The sequence below is a fragment of the Equus asinus genome, chromosome 24, assembly GCF_041296235.1.
Source record: "Equus asinus isolate D_3611 breed Donkey chromosome 24, EquAss-T2T_v2, whole genome shotgun sequence".
Lineage (NCBI taxonomy): Eukaryota > Metazoa > Chordata > Mammalia > Perissodactyla > Equidae > Equus > Equus asinus.
Window position 1 is genome coordinate 51,604,461 of NC_091813.1, and position 16,298 is coordinate 51,620,758.

The 16,298-nt window shown below is 46.2% G+C and overlaps 2 protein-coding genes across 6 annotated transcripts; one reads left to right on the plus strand and one right to left on the minus strand.

Annotated features, from left to right (window-relative positions):
* Nucleotides 1-6,394: 6,394 nt before the first annotated feature.
* On the minus strand, nucleotides 6,395-7,413 carry LOC139041808 (uncharacterized). Its single transcript, XM_070496455.1, has 3 exons — nucleotides 7,350-7,413; nucleotides 6,659-7,280; nucleotides 6,395-6,529 (listed from the first exon to the last, which is right to left on the minus strand). Exons 1-3 carry the CDS (start codon nucleotides 7,411-7,413, stop codon nucleotides 6,520-6,522), a joined length of 696 nt encoding a protein of 231 aa, XP_070352556.1. The 3' UTR covers nucleotides 6,395-6,519.
* On the plus strand, nucleotides 7,020-15,411 carry VGLL2 (vestigial like family member 2). Of its 5 annotated transcripts, none has more exons than XM_044757477.2 (5): nucleotides 7,020-7,157; nucleotides 7,269-7,902; nucleotides 10,170-10,482; nucleotides 12,480-13,001; nucleotides 14,289-15,411. In XM_044757477.2, exons 2-5 carry the CDS (start codon nucleotides 7,822-7,824, stop codon nucleotides 14,327-14,329), a joined length of 957 nt encoding a protein of 318 aa, XP_044613412.1. In that variant the 5' UTR covers nucleotides 7,020-7,157; nucleotides 7,269-7,821; the 3' UTR covers nucleotides 14,330-15,411. The 5 variants fall into 5 exon arrangements, with proteins under 5 accessions (XP_044613412.1, XP_070352314.1, XP_044613411.1 ...); XM_070496213.1 differs by having other exon boundaries at nucleotides 10,197-10,482; XM_044757476.2 differs by having other exon boundaries at nucleotides 14,144-14,331.
* Nucleotides 15,412-16,298: the final 887 nt, after the last annotated feature.

Genomic DNA, 16,298 nt, shown 5'->3' on the forward strand with positions numbered 1-16,298 from the left:
CAGCCCTGCTTGTGGCTTTGAGTTTCCTTATTTTTTGCCTTAGAATGTTTGTTTGGGGATCCAGTCGTGTTTTCTGGTTATCTCTTTCTACACTTTCTTTATTATTTCTATGGGTTTGAAGCAAAAGTGTTGAATTTAATGGTACACTCACTGTCATCTCTACAGAAAGCAATTTTCAAATGTTCTTTAGGATAAACAAAATAACAAAATTCCTATCTAAGCTAAGACTCCTAACATACTGTGTTGTCCCTTATTTTCTTCCAGAAATCTAGTATTTAATCATTCACCTGTCCTGGGTGGGGGAATTTGTGGATACTAGTCACCAAACAGGATGTTATAACTAAAAATTCTAGTACGTTTATTTCCTCTATTAAATAAGCTATATATTACTACACATTGAATTATACAGTAATTATATAATATGATAAAAATGAAAAAGTTCTAGTTTCAAAGCCCCAACTTTACCAAATAAAGGAATGGTTACCTTCTGTACTCAGTCTCATGAAAGTTCAGAAAGATTGAACTTTTATTTCCCAAGGAGCAGGTGCTGGATGTACATACGTGTACTTGGGCCCACAGAAAGGAGACATAATGGGCAATTTTGCTTCCACTATTACATACCAGAGATAACTTCACTTACCCGATGCTTGGAAGACACAACTCCCTTTCATATTACATTTCCCTGGAATTCTAAAGGTTCTCTGGCTAACTAATTCTGTTCAAACTTTAAGAACAGGCCCCTGCTTGGTGAGAATATGGGAACACAGAACTATTCATTTGCAAGTGAACTTTATAATGTGCTATTCTCAAGAAGGATCTTAGGCTGGAAATAACACTCACATTGGAAATATTTGTAAATATTATACACTGTTTTCAAATCAAACATGAGTTTGTTCCAATTTCAGAGTGTGGAGATATAAATGTCTTAGATGGGATCATCTAGTCCAGTTTCTTCATTGTATAGATGAACAAACCAAGGGCTTAAAGGGTCACAACATTTCACACCATGGGCCAGAACCCAGTGTCTTGATATCCAGTCCATCACTCCTTTCATGCTACTCTTCTGCCTCCTCCGTTCTTAAGAAAGTAACTAAGATAATCAGGATGAGGCTGTTTTGCTTTCACAGAGAAGGCAGGGTAATGTCCCAGGAAATGTGGTCAGTGGACTGAGTTCCCAAAGTATTTGACCTTTAGAGCTACAGGCACCCAGGGATTAAGTCTTCTCCCTCGTGTGTTTCAAAGGTGGCAATCAGCAGCATGCCCTTCCACCTTTCCTCTCCCCTTTAAGAGCCGATGTTTCTTTCCAGTTCTCCAGCTACTTGCCTATATAACTACTTGACAAGTGCTTTGAAATATCTTCTTTTTGACAGCTACAATCAGAATTTCCTTTCTGTTGAAACAATTCTTCCAAGCCTTCAGGTCTACTACCCGATGGAAAAAAGACCTTTGTTTCTCTTAAACTTATCGGTGCTGTTGCTTTAATTTAGTGCTTCATTTGAAATGCACAGATACAGTCTATTTTTCTAAAAACAATAGTTGTTTAGTAATGGAGTTATGCTGCATTACTGAAAGGCTGTCGTAACACATTCATTGCTAAAAATAATAAGAAGCGCTGCCTTGCAATAGCCACTCCCTCATATACCCAGGGGCAAAGCTATAAACATTGATGCAGATTAGGGTTTCAAATTTACTTTGCCACTGAATACCCACAAAGAAAAAGAAAGCTAAGGGGTAAAAATATATGCTCATTTTGAACTATTTCAAAATCATTGTCTTCTTAAAATATTTACAAACCCCAACAGATATTACTAAGGTCATGGCCGTATTCTGAGCACACATATGTTTGGAGAAAGAATCAGGTATTCATAGGAGTATGGGTATGAGTACTCATTTTTTCTAATATAGGAAGAAGTTTCTTTGGTGAAAGCTCACTCTGAGACCTGAATTTTTCAGTTTGATTTCTTACCTGGTCATATTTAGCTGGTTTTCATTCCAAATTATATGAACAACTGCCAAATTTCCACTTTGATTCACTGTGTGGCAATATTCTGCATGTGGCATATAAAATAATATACTATTCTTTAAATTTTACATTTCAAGTTTTTGAGACTTCAATAATTTTTTCAGATAATGTCATGAGTTGGATTATTTTACAACTTGAGTGATTCACACCTCTCATAAAGAAAAATGAAAAAAATAATACCAATCGGTGAAATTTAAATTTTATGGTCAACGACTGGACTTTCACCTTAAAATATGATGCCCCGTATTTATAGCATAAAGTTAAGAACAAAAATTAAAAGTGCAGTCTACTTTGGGGTCTGCTAGGCTAAGTGCCTTGATGTACCATCAAACCTCATACTACACGTTGTACTTAAATCACAGTTAAACCTAATTTTTGTCGTGACAAAATTTGCTTAAATATCAGTCACAATAACCAAAGAAATTAAAGACAGACAATGCCAGTCTATCAGTCAGTGCTACAAGTTCCTCCACACATGCCAAGAGAAATTTCCTGTGAATGAGTTTGTAAGAAGCTCTTTCGAGACCTCTTGAAGCATGCGACAGGACATCACACTCAGATGGATATCTTCACCTTCTGTCTGTTATTGCTGTGGTCTCCGTTTAATCCCTTTAGCATCCTGCTGAAATGAAGTTTATAAACAGAAGTTTGGGAATGGATCAACACCAATACTGTCAAATATCTCTGTCAACACTCTAAATCCTTCAGTCTACTTCCACCTTCTGAATCTGCAAATTCCTCTATGCCCTCGTATTTTACAAAAGGAAGGTCACAGATATGTTAGTATCTAGGCTACCTCGAAACTGTGTATTGTTAAAGACAAAACAATTTTTTCACTATGATCAGAAATCAAAGGTAATTAGAGTGACTTTTCCAGCCAAGTAAAGATGAAAAACAACTACTTCCTATAAAGAAATAATTGATACATGCTCTCTGACTTAACTCTTTGTGTCCAAGTAAATAGCAGAGAATGTAAATTTCCTTTTAGCTTTTCCTCTCTTGTAAAAATATAACAAGCCAAAATATTCTACACACATCTATTCCAAATTTTTCTTCTTGTCATCTGTATGTTATCATTTTTAAAGGTTTGAGTCATACGAATTGAATTGGTGTAATAATATCTTTATACTAAATATTTCACAGAGACTCATGAAAAAACTCATTTCTGAAAGATGAATACGGTATTAAATATATTTCTCAATCTTAGAACTAGACATTGACACGAATTCAAGAGAAAACTAAACTCAGAAAGTTGTGATTATTTCACCTAAGCTAAAGTTGACTTGTACATAACACGAAAATAGTCTTTTAAATATGAAGGAGGAAAAGTTTAACATTCTTATAATAATTAAATACATGTCAATAATTACAAAGTAGTCTCATCTATTCATTAGGACAGACCATGGAGGATTTTTACTTGAAAACATTAAAAGCTAATTTTAAACTTTTCATAAAAGTTTGTATGAAATAATTGAACTCTCTTTTTCCTGGTTTTTCACTAATCCAAACTGGAATTCCTACACTTAGCTTTTTAGTAAGGTTTCAGAGTACAGGAATTTCTCTTTTTCTTTGTTTACTTAAAATAAAATCACCATTCAGACTCTCCATTAGTTACTAGAGTATCATTGCTAAATAACACACTATGCTCAAAAATCTGGCTTTTGCAGACATATTTTCAACTAATACTACTAATAGCTGGAATCCACACAATAAAGTTCACTACTCTCCAAATTCCAAACACATCTCCGCTCTGTAAAATAGGGAAGTGCGGGAGGGGGGGGGGAGGGGGGGGGGTTAGGAGAAAAAGAAACTCTATGAGGTTACCATCATGTTCATCCTCTTTGGCTGGCCACACAAGGAAACATAAAATGCCAACAATCAGTGATCCAAATAAATTGCAGGCTAGGCAGTACCTAGGCTGGCTGCAGATCAGTTTTCCAAATTCGTTTTATTCATACATCCTTTCTTTAAAGCCACTGCTTTGCAGTTTTCAGAATAAGATGACAGAGGTGGACAGAAGAATTCAGAAGGTAATGAAGTCAGTTAGCTGAGAAAAAATGAGAGGCAGTCCTTCTGAAGAAAAAAGTATATCATTGTGATGCTATCTTGAAACAAGTATTCATTCAAAAGAGAATAAAGGCAGCTTTTATTTTCACAGTTCTAGATATTGCCAAAATTGTACACTAGAACCAAGATACTAAAAGGAAACTTGGTGGAATTTATTTTCGTATGGCAAACTCGCTCCTGGCAGCTCAGTATACTGCCAGGAAGCTCTCATAAAGTGGAATCCATTTCTAAAGGAGTTTTGATATTCCCTTTACCCAATTGGAAAGTTAAAAGATTAGATGCAATCGGTAAGAGTTGATCTTTCTGGGGGTGTTGATACATTTGTCCGCAGAACCCAAGATCGGGGACATTTAACTGTTTGGTCTAACTTTTCTAAATTAACTGGGGGAGAGGGAGAGAAAGCAGAAAGGTGAGAGAATTTTCCCCCAGTTTTCTCCTCCCACCTCTATAGCCCATTCCCAAGGTTCTGAATTAAAACTTGTGTTCTTTCACGTATTAACGTCCCGGTGGTTTGAATAGCTGGGAGAGTCAGAGTTTAAATTTAGTTGTGTTTTACTTTCCACTTCAGCATAGAAACAAGAAGCTGTCTCATCAGATGGAGAAATACCACCTTCGTGTAAATGACAGCTTTTCAGATATACAGAAGACAACTTGCTCCAATCTGTGGGCATATTTTAAAACCACAGACTGTTTATTTTTCTTCCTTGACCTTGGATTTGCGGGGAGAGGGGACTGTTTTCCTGCCTAAATTAGAGATTGATGTTCACTTCCTTTAAATTCCTGTGCAGCCAGTACCTTTCTTAGCTTCATCGAGGTTTTTACAAACTGTTTCAAGTAAGAGGAGATTGAGAAATGTGGACAGAAACCAGCCTTAGGCACTGGCATCACATTCTTTTCATTTTCTTAGTTCAAAAGGTAGGAAATCGCTGCTCCTATAAATCCTTTTCAAAAATAATTAACATTTTGCTGAGCCTTGCTGGATTCGGAGAAATTGTCGTTATTTTCTCCTAAATTTGTGGGGAAATCCAAATTCTTCTAGTCCTATGGCCAAAGTCAAATAAAAATGTCAAAATGAGCGGGTACAGGGCATAGGAGCTGGCTACGGGGAAGTGAGCGAGGACTAGACTCAAGCTTCCGAGTGCTGGCTAGACGTGCGATCCGCTGCTCGCCTCCGTCGCTCTCCCCACGCTGTTTTGCGGGCCACCTGTCACGCTGCCGAGGCTGGGCTGAGCGGGATGGAGCGCGCGCCGCGACAGATGCTCCAGCGACAGGTGCTCCGGCCCAGAGATACCCTAACTGGAGGAAGCCAAAGAAGAACTTCTGCGTCCAAGGATGGACAGCGGGACCTGCGCGAAAGGAAGGAGTGTGACCCGCGGTGGCCGCGTCTACTGGCAGCGATCTCTCCGGGGCGCGGTGGCTGCTTGGGCACTCCGGCTCCTGCGGTGTCCTTAGTCCTGACCCCCGGCGCACAGGCCGGGCAAGGCCGATCCAGGTCCTGGCGCCTGGCGGGGCGGAGTGGCCCCCACCAGCTGGAGTGCCCCGCGGGGGCGAGCGAGGCTGAGACTTGAACACCCACTCCCCACGCCCAAGAGGGCGTATTGTGGCTCTCTGGGTGACGGTTCACTCTTTTGCCCCAGAGGATATACAGATAAGCGGTTGTGGCCCTTCTCCAAAACTCCCGGGCGGGGGGGGGGGGGGGGGGGGGGGGGGAGGGCAGGGTTGGAGTAGGGGTGGGAAGGACGTTCTGCTTCACCTGTGCGCCTAAATCCTCGGAGGCTCCAGCAGTCTGCCGAGCTCAGCCACACGGCAGCCCGGCCCCTAAAAAGAGGCTCGCCTAAAACTGGACTAAGTGTCTTTATTTTTTTTAATTTTCTTTAAAATAAATTACATCATAGTTAATTAAAGAAACTCTCTAATCGCTCAGGAGGGCTATTTATAAACCGAATTGGAGACGTGAAGCCATTACTCATTTACAATTCGGGCAAAACCAAAAATTCAACCCGGAAACACTTTGGCTTAAAATATTCAAATTTTGAAAACAAATATATCTTTAAGGGTGCATTTGTTCCCACTTTGATAGCCTGAGAATCGATGTTAGACTTTTTTTGCGTTTAAACTGGGGAATAACTAGAGTTCGCTTGCGTCAGCAATCCACACTGCCTCTTCCTTGCGTCTGGGCTCTCAATGTTCCCAGCCTCTGCCCCAGCCTCCCACCCCCAGGCCAGCCCGCCAAGTCTGGCCCACCACTATTCCCCTAACGCCCCTTCCGCCGCCTGACCCATCCTAAAGTCGTACGACAGAGGACTCCGCTGTACCCCCACACCGCCGGAAGGATGGAGAGCGTCGCAGGAAGCAGGTCCGAGCCACGAGAGTTCTCAGGGCGGGAAAGAGAACCGAGATGCATGTTTCACATTGAAGCGCATCCTCTTTCACCTAGCTCTAAAACGAAACAGAAAATCGCAGCTGCTGTATCAAGGGCTGAAGAGGCAGCGAAGGCCCTCTCCGACCTCCCCGCAGTTCCCAGGATGATTGCTCTCGCAGCCAAGGAGTCCTGTCCCCGAAAGTTACCGAAACTTTAAAGGACGCCGGCCAAGGAGACCCGGGGCGGCCCGAGGCAGGGTAAGGCCTCCTGGACTCCTCGAAAGCAGCTCGCACCGGGAGGAGCCAGAGGCGGGGCGTGAACAACGCGGACCCAGCGGGTTCGGGAGGAGGACATCACACAGAAAGGAGCGGGAATGGATTCTAGAGGGCCAGAAGGGACCGGCCCCAGAGAGTGGAATTGAGGTGAGGGAGCTGGCCGCAGGTGGACCCGGTCGGAGGAGGCGCAAAGGAGGTGGAGCAGGGCAGCGGGCACAGGCTTCAGCCACGTCTACTTTTCCCGCAGAGGGAGCTCCTCCGCGCCCGGGAGCAGTCTCCGGACTCCTCTGACATCCTGTCTGTGACGACCCGGATCTTCTAGGGGATTCCTGGGGCCAGCGCAGTCTCTCCCGGCACGTCGCCAGGAGTCGAGAGCACAGAATCTCTCCCGCCACGCCACCCCCCAGACGCACGCGCTCAACTCGCCAGTGTGAGGCCGGGGCTCTCCCGCAAACACCTTTCCCCACCACGCATGAACTTTCTCTATCTCTCCAAGTGTACGAGCCCCCATTCTCTTCCTCCCCCTTCTCTCCTGCTTTAGCCTGGGAAATCCCTACAATTCACCGTGCGAAGCCCAAGGGCTCAAGCTCGGGGCCGCGCAGTTCGCCGCAGCCTCCGTCACAAGCTCGCCGCAGAGGAGCCCGGGGAAACAGCGCCAGCCCCTCGGGCTCTTCTCCCTTGCTCATCCATTGCCTCCCCCTGGTCCCCGCCCCCCACCGTCCCCTCCCGTCCCCCACTGTCCGCCACCGTCCCCGACTGTCCCCCACCGTCCCCCAACCTTCCCCGTTCCCCCTCCCCCTTCTCCCTCCCCAACCGCGGCCCGGGAGTGGCGTCAGCACGCCCGCCTGGCGTGGGGTTTAAATGCCCACTAGCGGGAGCCCGGGCGCTTCTATCCCGGAGCGCGGTGGGGACTGGAATTGCAGGGGCGGGAGGGGAGCGTGCAAGCGGGATCCCGAGCCGCGGAGCGCTCTGCCCTTTGCTCCACCGCCTTTAACTCGGGAGCTGGGGTCCAAGCGCCGCCCATGTAGCATCCAGGCGCTCCGCCGATCGAGAGTTAATAATAAAACCCTTAACCGTCTCCGCTGCGGGGAGCCATGAGCTGTCTGGATGTTATGTACCAAGTCTACGGTCCTCCCCAGCCTTACTTCGCAGCCGCCTACACCCCGTACCACCAGGTACGTGTCTCTTCCCGGCCGGGGCCTCGGAGACGGGTGGCGCGCCCCGGCTTCCGGAAGCACAGCCTGTACCCCGAGGTCCGCGGCGCCTCCGCGCGGGTCCCGGGCGTCCGACCAGCGGCGGGCGCCGCCCGGATGCGGGGATTGCCACCGCTGCCACCCAGTGGGTTGAGCTAACCCCTTTAGCTTGCCCGTTTGCTCTCTCGGGAAGGCAGCTAAGCCCTGCTAATGCGTGCTCAGGTCTTGCTGGGACTAATCAGACGAGGATCGCGCGGGCTGGATTGTTTCCTTAGAGTCAGTCGGACTCCAGATTCTTCCGAGCCCGGTGCGGGTGCGGGGAGATGCGAGCAAAGCTCACGCAGGGAAAATAAAACTTAGGTCCCAAAGGTGAGAGTGACAACAATACAAAAGCGAAGGCCTGTCTCTCTTTCTGTCTAAGATGCAAAGACCCGCGTTGTCATCCCTGCAAGCTTATTATCTAAGGCATAATTTTTCTTCCGCTTCAATTCTCAGGCGATCAGGCCAATGTAATTCCAGACCCAGAGAATTCGTTTCAAAGAGAACCGCACGAACGCATTGGTTTTGTAATCTTTGCTTTTTAAAGTTCTGGGGAGTATTATTGTGATTCGATTGACTCAACCCAGCAGAGGCGAGCTTCATAGATAATATTTCGCTTTCTTGAGCGTAACTGAATCGCGCTGTCCTTCCTTCAACAAACCCACTTTTAAGAAGACCACTTAACCCCGGTTCTGCAAACGCTTCAAGTTTTCTTTAGTTATTCTATTCTCTCTTTTCTGCGGGCTGCATCTGGTCGACCAATTTTTCTTTCTGTTTCTTCAGCTGATGTACTAGAAACTGAGGATGGTAGTCCAGGAAAAGAACAAGAACATACACCTGGGGCCTTAGGAGTCCCCAGCAGGTCGCAAAGTGAGGGCTTGGACTCCTGCTTCGGGGAAATTGAAATATATCCCAACGCTGAGTCCTTGCTTGTGCCAATTTTGCTTGCAAATTCAGAATGTCTATTGGAAAATGCCTTGATGAATTAGTGATGGAATGGGTAGGTTTTGAGTTTTGCTTTTTTCCCCCTCCTCCTCTCCATTTTTAAACTTTCCAACCAGAAGTTTGTTTCATCTCAAGGTTAATTTTAGGAATCACCAGAGTCCCTCATTGTAAGCCAAGTGGGAATGTGGTGGAAGTGGTGATATTGCTAAATAAATATTCAGTGTCTGAGATGAGCTCCTTCCCAGGCTGGGACTATTGCGAAGATGAAAGAGGATTTGGTTTTTGTCTGTTTGGTCCTTTCTCCTCCCTTACCCTGGACCAATTTATTGCATTAAGATTTCAGTTCAGGGCCCCCCTTTGAGGCCATCTCTGCCTGCATAATGCTTTAACATTGCATTTCCGTGCATTGCTCATTTCTAAGAAAATGTTTTCAGCACTCCAATTGGTTTTTTAAATCACTATCAGTCAATTTAGCCAACCTCACAGCCAAGATCTTCTTCTCCTTTTTATCACTTGTTTCCTCAATGTGCATACAGATGGTGACCATAGAAATGCTCACAGCCCACTGGTTTTTCTTTACTCAGAGGAAGATCTCTTTAAAAACTGAGATAGACTTTTAAACGGACACTTTATGGGTGATCAAACAGTTTGCATTTATTAAAATGATCCATGTCATGATGTTATTCAACATTTTTTCCCCATATGATTCTTTCCTAAGTGAAACTATTTCAAACCTTCTGCCACAGTTCTTTCTTTCCATCCTGGTGGTGGGGAGTGGATTTTGGCATTTTCCAGTTCCATCATGAGGATGCTTAATACTGCATCTTGTGAGTCTGCCCCAGATTCTCAGGCACAGAACAGTCAGGCCCTAACTGGACTTGGGTGCCCTTTGCCTTGGAGCCTGATTTTAAAAATATATCTACCCCAGGCCTGGCTCTGTGGTCAAACTCAGCTCATAACCTGGCTGCTTAGGCGTCTTCCAGGACCTTCACCCTGACACCTTCAGAGAACTTTCCCTGTGGCCTGGCAGCAATTCTGGGAAGACAGAGGCACCAAGAAGGGCAATCTGCCTCCCAGGAAGCCCATCCTTGTTTGGCTGCAGGTTAAGGAGGCCGCTGACTGTGCAGCCCACGTTATTGAGCACAGGGCTTAGGCACTGAGGCCAGTTGCCCCCTGGATACCTTAGGGATCCGGATAAGGAAGTGCAGTCTGAATCCAAATTGCCGTCTCTTTTGAAATTGACTATTGTTTCTCTGTTTGAGCAGAAACTAGCCTATTACTCCAAAATGCAGGAAGCCCAGGAGTGCAACGCCAGCCCCAGCAACAGCAGCGGCAGCGGCAGCTCCTCCTTTTCCAGCCAAACTCCGGCCAGTATAAAAGAAGAAGAAGGCAGCCCGGAGAAAGAGCGCCCACCAGAGGCAGAGTACATCAACTCCCGGTGCGTCCTCTTCACCTATTTCCAGGGGGACATCAGCTCCGTGGTGGACGAGCACTTCAGCAGGGCCCTGAGCCAGCCTAGCAGCTATTCCCCAAGCTGTACAAGCAGCAAAGCACCGAGGACCTCCGGGCCCTGGAGGGGTGAGTTTGGGGTCCTACTGGCAAGGGTGGATAGAGAGCCCTTTAGCCTGGGGCCCTCCCACAGGGACTTGAGGAGATGCCGCTAAAAGAATACTAGGTGTCAGAGAAAAGGTGACGAGGGGACGGTAAAGAAATAGGTCCAGGCATAAGACGTCTCCTTGAAGAAGCAGAGCAGAACAGTGACCTCCCCATGGAACTGAGGGGCCTGGGTTTGTGCATTGGCTCTACCACTTCATAGCAGTATGACCTTGGGCAAGTCTCTTAACCTCTTTGAGGTCACTCTATTTACTGGCCTCTAAAATTAGAATAATACTTGCCTTCTTAACTATTGCTGGAGATGACTGTGAGACAAAACAGAAAAATGTCTGTCAATGAGCTGTGGAAATGTGAGGTTTCCAGCACTCTCCCAGCCGGAGGGGGGGAACAGGATTTCAACCAAAACTTAAAGCGCCCTCTTTCACCAGTTTCTGAACATTTGCCCAGAGGAAAAAGTCCTAGATCCTGCTGCAAGTAAAATGTGCTCAAGAACGTCTCCTATAACCTACCTATGCCTTTTGCCAGATTTCGGTTGCTTGGGAAATCTTGAAGCAGAAAATGTCTCTCAATAAGCAACTAAAGTAATGAAGAAATAAGAGCTTAGGCACAGCTGAGCCATCTCTAAGGGTTTTCCTTAAACACACCCCCTCTTTACTGTTCTGTGTTTCTCACAACACATCGCTTTACCTTGCCTGGGACAATGATTTCTTGGACGAGTCAACTAAATCTCCCTTCTGTTCTGAAATCTCAACCTCCTTTTATTTCCGAGACAAGGTGAGGGTAACTACTTGGTAAAGTTTCTCACCAAGCTGAGAAATGAGAACTTTGTTGTATAACGGGAAACAAATATTACATTGGGAGGGAAATGACAACCCTCACCTACCCATTTTTTCTTAAGAGTCTGACCGTTTGTGCAAGCCTTGCCTAGACAAGATCCAAAAAACATTAGTTTTGAATACACAACATTCTTTTTATTCTCCAGTTGCCTATTTTGACAGGAAGACAGTTCACTGCTTTCGAATGCATTGTTGAAGCATTTTTTATTTTCTAGTGTGTGGTGCAGATGCCTTCCGTGGAGGATGTGCTCTGTAAATCCCCTGAATTAAATGTCTTTCTTTCCCTCCCCACTAAAGGCAACAAATTTGATCTAAATGCTGTTCGCTTAAAATGCTTCCAGGCACTAGGGGTCAACAGCGATACAGTAATAATTATTATTCCTGGCGTCTGCTTTAGTACAGGAAGTTTATTAATTACAACTTAAAGACTTGTCCCTTCGTGTCCCTCTATGTAAATAATACAGCTGCCCTTTGAATATGTCTAGTTTACTCTGTTGCTTGAGATCTTGGAAAAAGATATATTTGAAAGAAGGTTTCTAGAAAGGAGGCTAATAATAGCAAGACTTTGAAATATGTCGATGGACTTCCAGTCTATCAGAGGCCTTGGAGGGGCACATTTTCTGGAGCAAGGGAGACTGAAACGCGAGAGGCGGTAGTGAGATCGCTAGGCGGCCGACCAAGAGTGGAAAGAGGCATCTTTAGCTTGAGGAGAAGGCTGCGGGCTGGGAAAAGGGAGACCGTGTCTGCCCTGCGGCTGCCGAGGCATCTCGGCCTGCATTCGCCCGGGAGCTCCCTGCGCCCCCAAAACTAGGGCTGGGGTGGGGTGTCTCTCCGCTCTTCCTCTCCCAGACTGTCTCCCGCACTGGAGACGCGTCTGCAAAATCCGAGGCGCGGCCTTCCTCCCCAAGGGGCTGCCCCAATTTTGCTGTGCCTCGACCTCGCATCCACAGGCTGCAGCCCGCTTAGAAAGGCGCCACCCCAGGGGCCAGGCTGCCCGTGCGCTCCCCGCCGCGGCTTGCGCGCCCGGCGCGCTCAGCTCTCCTGCCGTGTGGGGTCAGCACCCCGTCTCCCTGCGGTGACATGCTCCTCTCTTCCTTTCCTGCCCTCCGCCTCGCCGGCCTCCAGACGGCTCCTTCCCGATGAGCCAGCGCAGCTTCCCCGCCTCCTTCTGGAACAGCGCGTACCAGGCGCCGGTGCCCGCGCCGCTGGGCAGCCCGCTGGCCGCCGCGCACTCGGAGCTGCCCTTCGCCGCCGCCGACCCCTACTCGCCGGCCGCGCTGCACGGCCACCTGCACCAGGGCGCGGCCGAGCCCTGGCCCCACGCGCACCCACACCACGCGCATCCACACCACCCCTACGCGCTGGGCGGCGCCCTTGGCGCCCAGGCCGCCGCCTACCCGCGGCCCGCAGCCGTGCACGAGGTCTACGCGCCGCACTTCGACCCGCGCTACGGGCCGCTGCTGATGCCCGCCGCCTCGGGGCGCCCGGCCCGCCTCGCGCCAGCCCCGGCGCCCGCGCCCGGCAGCCCACCCTGCGAGCTCTCAGCCAAGAGTGAGCCCTCCGGCGGCGCGTGGGCCGCTCCCGGGGGACCTTTCGCGAGCCCCGCGGGGGACGTGGCCCAGGGTCTGGGCCTCAGCGTGGATTCAGGTAAGCGGGAGAGGGAGGAGCTTGGCCTCCCCGGATCCCTTCTGCCCTGTGCCCGACGACCTTGGGCTGAGTCCCGGACGCCCCTAGTTCTCCTTGGAAACCCCTGTGACCCGAAGATCTACGTGCCAGGGTTGTGTTGCAGCAGACACATGACCCTGTGCCATGAGTGTGGGCAGAATGAGAAAGCAGGACCCTGCCCTAAGCTGGCTGGTGAATTTTACAGAGGATTTTTTAAAATAACGTTTGTTGCAAAGGTTCTAGCTCTGCGCTGTTCAATCACGTAGCCACTAGCCACATGTATCGGTTGAGCACTTGAAATGTGGCGGCCGAATTGGGATGTTCTGGAATACAGTGTATAATACACACTGGATTTCAAAACTTTGTACAAAACAAGAATGTAAAATTCATCTCACTAATATTTTTATTTTGATTGCATGTTGAAATATTTTCAGCATGTTGCATATCGAATATATTGGGTTAAATAAAATACATTACGTACTAAGATTCTCACTTGTTTCTTTTTACTTTTTTTCAACGAGGCTGCTAGAAAATTTAGAATTACTCCTGTGTTTCCCATTGTGTTTTTATTGGACAGCGCTGATCTGGAGTACCTGCAAAGAGTGTGGTTTAAAATCCTCTACAGCTTGAGGAGGAGGGGGTCTTGTCACCTAATGACAAGTATAAGGAAAGAAAAATATGACTCTATTATCGACTTAATTGTCAAATTAAATAGGTTTCTTAAAAAGGTAAAACTTAGGAAGAATATTATTTTGAAGATAAGTCTCTGGCTTAACGGGTTGAATTTGAAAGGTACATTCAAATAAGGGTTTATTCTTGCTTGCTTTATTTTTAGGGCAAATGAAAAAAAATAGTTCTATTATAAATGCACTCATTGGCTGGTAGGTTTGCCCATTCTCCCTTGGCTCAAGTGAAGATTTGACATTTCTGTTTGCTTTGTTTTTTACTTTCATTCATGCCCTTTAGATGAATTCTGTGACTTTCACAATAAAACAGTGGTGTTTGTCTTTCTCTTTCCTTAACTATCTTGTGCCTTCCCTCCCCCAACCCCTTCTCTCTCCTTCTCTCTTTCTCTTCTCTCCCTCTCTCTCTCTCTCTCTCTTTTATTTTCTCTCTGTTTTCAGGTTTGCAACCCCAGGACAAAAGCAAGGATCTGTACTGGTTTTAGACAGCCCACCTTCTTCCCTGTAGGTCTCTGCGGAGTGCAATTGGTGACACTCAAAGCTGAAATCGAGTGGGTTTGTAACAGCTTCTGATCTTGGTTTGCAGCTCGTCGCTACTCCCTCTGTGGAACATCTCTCCTGAGCTGATCCGCTGACCCAGGGTTTCCCCTCCCCTTTCCCTTCTGACCAGCCAAGGAGGCTCAGCATCTCTGCCTCTCACTCCATGGATGAGGACATGGGGGAAGGCAGAGACTTCAAACTTCTCCATGTACTGGGAAAACCAAAACACACATCGACAGAAATTTCATCTAAGAGTAATTCCTTCTGGCAAAAGAGCAGATCCAAAGACTGAATTATGTTTAACGACTTTTGGGCGGACCACTGGAAATATCTGTGGTGAGATCACTTCGGTGATATGATGTCATAAGTTTTCTGGGAAAGAGGGAAAGAAAAAGACTTTTTAGTGTGAATATTTTTTATGCTGATGTGAATTACTTCATGAAGTAGTGTGATCATAGCACTACTGTTGTCAATATCCTCAGACTTAAAATGTATTTGTCTTTGCATCGAAGACTGTGGTAGAGAAGTCAAAAGAAGCTAATTCCTTCTTCCTCACCTCGTAGCCTCCATCTCCCTTCCTGCCCACTCCCTCCCTACAACACCCACTCCAGACACAAAGACACACTTTTCCCTTTGGACTGTGAACATGGAAGCCTCAGCCTGAATGTGAGTGGCAAGTGGCTTATCTGGAGCCACCTGCCCAAGTCTTACTGAAATGCAGCTGTTGTGGGACAACTGTTTAAAACTCCAGAAATACATCGACCAAGGTGGCACTTCCCAGTGTTTGGCACAACAATTGCAATTGCACTGGATATATTTTATATATATGTGTGTGTGTATATATCATATTTTTTACAAGGAACATTTTATGATGAAAGAAGAAACCCTTCTCTGCCTTCTCTCCCACAAATTCTGTCCCTCCTTCTATCCTCCTATGAATGAAAAAAGCAACAAGAGACCCCAACTGTCTCCATGAAGAAGAACTAGGAATCACCACAAGGGGAAGAAATGTCCATGGAGCCTCCAATACCTCGAATATTTTTCTCAGTCTCTATGGTCATGATTGGGTCACTTTAGTGTTGGGACAGGGGAAGGGGTCTATGTGTGGGCAAAGCTCAAGGTGATGAGGAAGAAGAAACGAACATTAAAGATGTCTATTTACTACAAGATCACTGTGTTATTTCATAAAAAGAAAATAAATGTCTTAGGTTTTCTCTAGCAGAATAAAATAACTTATAGTAGTATGATCTGATGTTAGTTAAGTAATATTACTTTATATGTATGTTTGCGTTTTTCCAAAATGTTTGCCATGCTTTGAAACCTGTCAACCCCTTTCATCAACCCTGGAGATGAGAGGTTAGGTACCCCTCTCTGTTTTACAGATGAGAAAGTCATGGCCCATGGGAGCCCAGGGCTTACCTGCTAGCGTTTATCGAGTAGAAGCAGAGATGGTTCAGAAAGCACTGCCTGCACACCAGTCGGTCAAATACACATTTATTATTCTCCAGAAGAGAGTTATTGTTACTTCGTAAATTCTAGACTCTTGACAGTAGAGTCATCAGTTAAAAAGTATTATTGAAATATTGGTTATTTTCTATTTTAATAAGTTAGGCTAAGAAACCAAACCTACCACTAGGAAGAAAAAAATTAATGCTCTTTTTATTTTCTTTTGTTGCCAAAGTTATTTGTGTTCTTTCCCTGAAGTGCCCAAGAAAGATTTTGTGGTATGCTTAAATTGCCCTTGTAGACTATTTACAGCACAAAAATATTAGTTCAAATCTTGACCTTCATTATAACATGAGAGGCTAATATAATTTATCTTGGATAATAGTCTCAAGAGTTGGGAGGAATTAAGGAACCATTCTCAGAGCATGGCTTAGCAGAGTTCCCTCTCGTCTTTCTATCATGTTGGCAGCTATGAAGCAGATTGTGATCATTACAGGGACCTATTACTGGTTTTCCTAAGGTGGAAGGTCCTATATTATTATACTGCACCAGATGTAATACCAGCAGTAATAACTAATTGTAATTGCTTATCATGCACCAGACACTGGTC

Coding starts and splice junctions, on each gene's coding strand:
- VGLL2 (XM_070496210.1), top strand. CDS start 7,822: ATGAGCTGTCTGGATGTTATGTACCAAGTCTACGGTCCTCCCCAGCCT. Junction 7,903..10,169: donor CCTACACCCCGTACCACCAG/GTACGTGTCTCT, acceptor CTGTTTGAGCAG/AAACTAGCCTATTACTCCAA. Junction 10,483..12,479: donor GACCTCCGGGCCCTGGAGGG/GTGAGTTTGGGG, acceptor GCCGGCCTCCAG/ACGGCTCCTTCCCGATGAGC.
- LOC139041808 (XM_070496455.1), bottom strand. CDS start 7,413: ATGAGCAAGGGAGAAGAGCCCGAGGGGCTGGCGCTGTTTCCCCGGGCT. Junction 7,281..7,349: donor GGCTCCTCTGCGGCGAGCTT/GTGACGGAGGCT, acceptor GGTGAATTGTAG/GGATTTCCCAGGCTAAAGCA.